This window comes from Medicago sativa, chromosome 5 (genome assembly GCF_051527215.1).
Source record: "Medicago sativa cultivar Bolivia chromosome 5, Bolivia_mono, whole genome shotgun sequence".
NCBI classification, from domain to species: Eukaryota; Viridiplantae; Streptophyta; class Magnoliopsida; order Fabales; family Fabaceae; genus Medicago; species Medicago sativa.
The window spans coordinates 56,887,916-56,892,346 of NC_140753.1; the positions used below are offsets into that span (position 1 = coordinate 56,887,916).

The 4,431-nt window shown below is 34.3% G+C and overlaps 1 protein-coding gene across 1 annotated transcript; it reads left to right on the top strand.

Moving 5' to 3' along the window:
* Positions 1 to 721: 721 nt before the first annotated feature.
* On the top strand, positions 722 to 3,042 carry LOC146923345 (uncharacterized). Its single transcript, XM_085716107.1, has 7 exons — positions 722 to 849; positions 1,147 to 1,170; positions 1,324 to 1,395; positions 1,493 to 1,714; positions 1,790 to 2,005; positions 2,293 to 2,315; positions 2,540 to 3,042. Exons 2-7 carry the CDS (start codon positions 1,158 to 1,160, stop codon positions 2,879 to 2,881), a joined length of 888 nt encoding a protein of 295 aa, XP_085572233.1. The 5' UTR covers positions 722 to 849; positions 1,147 to 1,157; the 3' UTR covers positions 2,882 to 3,042.
* The last annotated feature ends 1,389 nt before the right edge of the window (positions 3,043 to 4,431 follow it).

Genomic DNA, 4,431 nt, shown 5'->3' on the forward strand with positions numbered 1-4,431 from the left:
ATAATTTGGTTGTTGGATTTATTTTATGATTTGTTTTATGTTGCGCATTTGCCTTATTTTGCTATTAGTTATGATGTTGAATTCAACAATTTGATAATTATTTTGTTTTTCACAAATTTACTTGCTACCTATTCTTTTATATTTGTTTACGATAAAAGCAACATAGTTTTTTTGTAACAATTAAGTTGTAAAAAAAAAGTTTTTGTTTGGCGGGCCGACCCGCCAACTCGCAAGCCCGCCATTAAACGGGGCGGGATGAGATTTTGGACTCGGTCACAAAATTTAACTCGGCTCGTTTCGTCTCGTTTTTATCGGGCTTAGACGGGGCGGGCCTAAATGGGGAGGGCCGACCCGCTTTGCCATCCCTACGAAAACCCGATTTTTGACTAAGAACAGGTAACAATGACCCAAAAACAGAAGGATGAGAGTGAGGAAGATTAATATTGTCTCTAAAATGACTATCCATGTTACAAACATGTTTAGAACTTGTGCTGATACAGTTTGGATTATATAATCCGAACTGTTTTACCTTGAAAAGGGGTGTTCAGGGGGTTTCCGGATTATGTAATCCGGAAATATCATGTAACACGCCCTATTTTTTGAAGTTTCCGGATTACAAAATCCGTAATTCAATTTTTTACCCAATAACAAAGGAAAACATCATTTCGGATTATGAAATCCAGAAACCTCAAGGACATTTTTGGAAAAAAACCCAGGGGCACGAGAAACCTAGTTGGAAAAGTAATACTCTCATTTTTTATTATAAAAGAAAACATGAGAGCGACACGCTAAAACAAAAAAGTGCGTAAATTGAAAGAAAGGTGTTCCGTCCTTCTCGTCTAATCGCCGGTAACCTCTCTCTTTCTCGATTTTCTCATCTCTTCTGTTTTTCTTTTATGAATTGTTTACTTGCTCGTTCCGATCCAAGTAGTTGTTTTTGTTTGTTTGTTTCATCGTGAAATCATCTGAGTTTAAACCCAAGTTGAGCACAAAACCATAGATCTGGGAAATAACCATAGATCTGGGAAATTGCGTTTAAATCCATGACCATGTTTCACACGATTTTTCATTCATAACTTACTGCTTTTTGAAATTGCTTCTAATTAATTGATTTATTATTCACAATTTTTGTTATTTGTTTGACAGATCGATCCATAATGGCACCCAAAAGTAAGTAAATAGTAACCCTTACTTCTTCATTTGCTTAATTATGGAGTTTGGATTTCATTTGCTTATGTGAAAAAAATTAACATCCATTTATGGTAAAGTTTACAATGCTTATAACAAATTGTATTTGCTATTGCTTTTGTTTCCTTCGTATAGAGACACAACTTGAGCTTCAAGCTTCTTCTAAGAAGAGAACCAGGAATTTAGCTGAAAATGAGCATGATCATAGTAAGTGTATTGCCCAACAGTTGGGTCGGGATACAAATTCTATATGTTTAATTTTACCGCACTCGTCTCTTACTTTGTTCTTATTTGCTTTTTATAGAGCCTGTCTTGAACGTCAATTCAAAGAAACGCTTCAATTCAAAGAAACGCTTTAATTCAAAGAAACGGGTGAATTCAAAGAAACGGGTGAATTCAAAGAAACAGCTTGCTCCTCAAAAAACTCTAAACAAGCTGATAAACAAAACGGCACTTGAACCTGAAGCGTCATCTGTGATGAAGAATTTACCTGAAGAAGACGAACTCACGGATGACCATGATCACAGTAAGTGTATTGCATAACAGTTGTGATACAATTTTTTTACTGTATTCTCATGTCCTTTTTCTTTGCTTCATATAGAGACCGTCTTGGATGTCGACTCAAATAAGCTCAAAGCAGATGATGGAAACAAAGGAATTGAAACAAGGAAAACACCACTTAAATCTGAAGATTATGAACCTTGGAATCCTAATAAGCCTATACCTGAAGGTTTTGTACCTTGGTTGGAGCATGATCATGATAAGTGTATTGCAGAAGAATTGGGACTCGACCTTGATGCTCCAATACCAGCGCACTGTAAGCCGACCTCACTTGTTCTTCAGTATTTGATGTATATCTTATATAATATTAATTAATGTATGCTGTGAATATCAGCCTCTGATATCTTCTTCCGAAGTTCATTGTGTGTATATTGGCATTCAAATACCATCTTTTTGGGAAGTAAATGATTTCTAGTATTCAAAGTTGATACGTATCTGAATATTCATAATCACTCTTCTCTCTTGGTGATTTATATTTTGATATATATGTTTCCCACTTTTCTTTACTACACTGTGTTGATAAAACTCCTATTATCTTTGCAGATGCCGATTATTTTTACAATCAGGTACTGTGTTCTACAATGTCTGCCCTTTTAACTTTTAGTCATAATGCTTTGATGACCACAACGTTATATAAATATCAACTTGAAACTTTTGTTTATTGAAACTTTTAACTTTCCACTAGAATCAACTTGATGTAGCACAACTATTTAATTAGACATACCCTTTAATGTTTGGTCCATTTCTCCAACATTTGCTCTATCTTCTGTTTTTTTTTTCCTGGTTGTAGGCTACTCCTTCCCCAGAAGGATCATTCAATTTATATTATTCAGAATCAGAATTAGCCAAACTCAATCCACTTGATATTATCCGTCGGGCACCTACTCCACCAATAAAATTTCGATCTACATGTAGTGACTCTTCATCATCTCCTTCTGATGGAGATCCAATGGATCTTGGGTCTGATGATGACTCAGATGGTCTAGGGGGGCCGATAACAAGTTCCAAGGCAAAGAAAAGGAAAGAAGCGTACAAAAAACAGCTTGAACTCGAGTCCCGCCCTGATGCAAAAACTGCCGAATGGCTCAAAATGCTTGATGAAGACGAGGCCAGGTGGAAACCAAATAATTGATTTTAGCACTTCATTTGCTTAAGACTTTATTTCTAATTTCCAGTTTAGTTAATTTTGTGATAACTTATGCGACGCACCAGACATATGCCTAAAAAGAACGTGCTTTATGTATTATTTTAAAATGTCTAATATATATATTGTAGAACCGTTGTCCTATGTCATATTGATAGATGTTCTGAATTTCTAAAAATTTCCAATTACATGTTTGCAGTTAAATTAGTCTTAAAAAATGTGTGTAGCATTGAAGTGAAATGGAGATTAGATCTCTATTTCCCCCCCAAAAAATTGTTCTTTTAATTAATGTTACTAATTCTAGAAGTGTTTGCATTTATATCATTAATCACTCAAAAACTATAGTAATGGTCTCGATTTCTTGGAAATTTTACCCTATACCCCGACACATGTACTTTCACCCCTACAAATCTTTGAAAATTCCACTTTTACCCTTTGTTGTTTAACCTTTTTCCACATAATTTTTCACCCTCAATTTCAACATTTCCAATTCAAGTTCACCCCCACGTTAGGGCTGGCGATGAACCGAACCAACTCGAATATAGTTCGAAATTCGACTCGACAATTAATTCGTTGAACTTGTTTCATGAACCAAATGAGCCGAGTTTGAGCTGAAAATTAAGTTCGTTAATTAAATGAGCTGAACTTGAACTATAAATAGTTCGATTCGTTTGGTTCATGAGATAGCTCGATTATATACATATATATAGACACACATACACACTTAAATTCTTGTCAAAAAAAAATACATACTTAAATTATTTTAAAAAAATTTATACTCCGTAGTAAAAAAAAAATATGACTTCTCAACGACCCTTTAAAGAGTATATTAATAGTTTAAACATTTATTAATTATTACACTATAAAATTAATTAGGCTTTAACTCTTTAAACTTTACTCTTTCTTTCCCAAAGTTACATCCACACGGCTTCACTACTCTTTCCAATGAAAAAGAAAACCTTTCCTCTCCTTTTCTCCAAAGATAGATAGAATACCCTCTTTTCTCTCTCTCTCCCTCTCTCTCCCTCTCTCTCTATACACTATTCAGAATTTCATCATCTGTGTTTTAGCTTAACATTGTTTGCTCCTCATTTGTTATTTGTTATTCATCTGCGTATGCAACCTAATTGTGTTTGTAACAATTTCTGTTTTGTTGCAACTTTTATGTTTATTTGGGAATTAATTTATTTGGTTAGGAATTGGAAAATTGAAAGTGGAAAGGCTCTCGAATACTTGTTAGCTGGTTTGTAGCTTCCTATTCTAAATTATCTCTATGTTCTACATAAGAGGAAGTCTTGTTCTCTAATTGGTAAGATATGATTCTGGAAAATTTGGTTTGAACAAAAAGAATAGACGCATGCACATAGTTAGTCTTGGAAAGCATGACTGCATATAATTTGATTTAATGAAAGTTTAGTCTTGGAAAGCATGACTGCATATAATTTGATTTAATGAAAGTTGAACAACCTCAATGCTTAGCTTCTGACTCTATTTGCACCGTTGATATTAAACCTTTGATCAATGGATTCAACATCTGC

Bases quoted from the DNA above. Each gene is read 5' to 3' on its own strand.
- LOC146923345 (XM_085716107.1), top strand. The intron at 2,006-2,292 runs GTAAGCCGACCT...TTATCTTTGCAG, and splicing joins TGCTCCAATACCAGCGCACT to ATGCCGATTATTTTTACAAT. The intron at 2,316-2,539 runs GTACTGTGTTCT...TCCTGGTTGTAG, and splicing joins CCGATTATTTTTACAATCAG to GCTACTCCTTCCCCAGAAGG.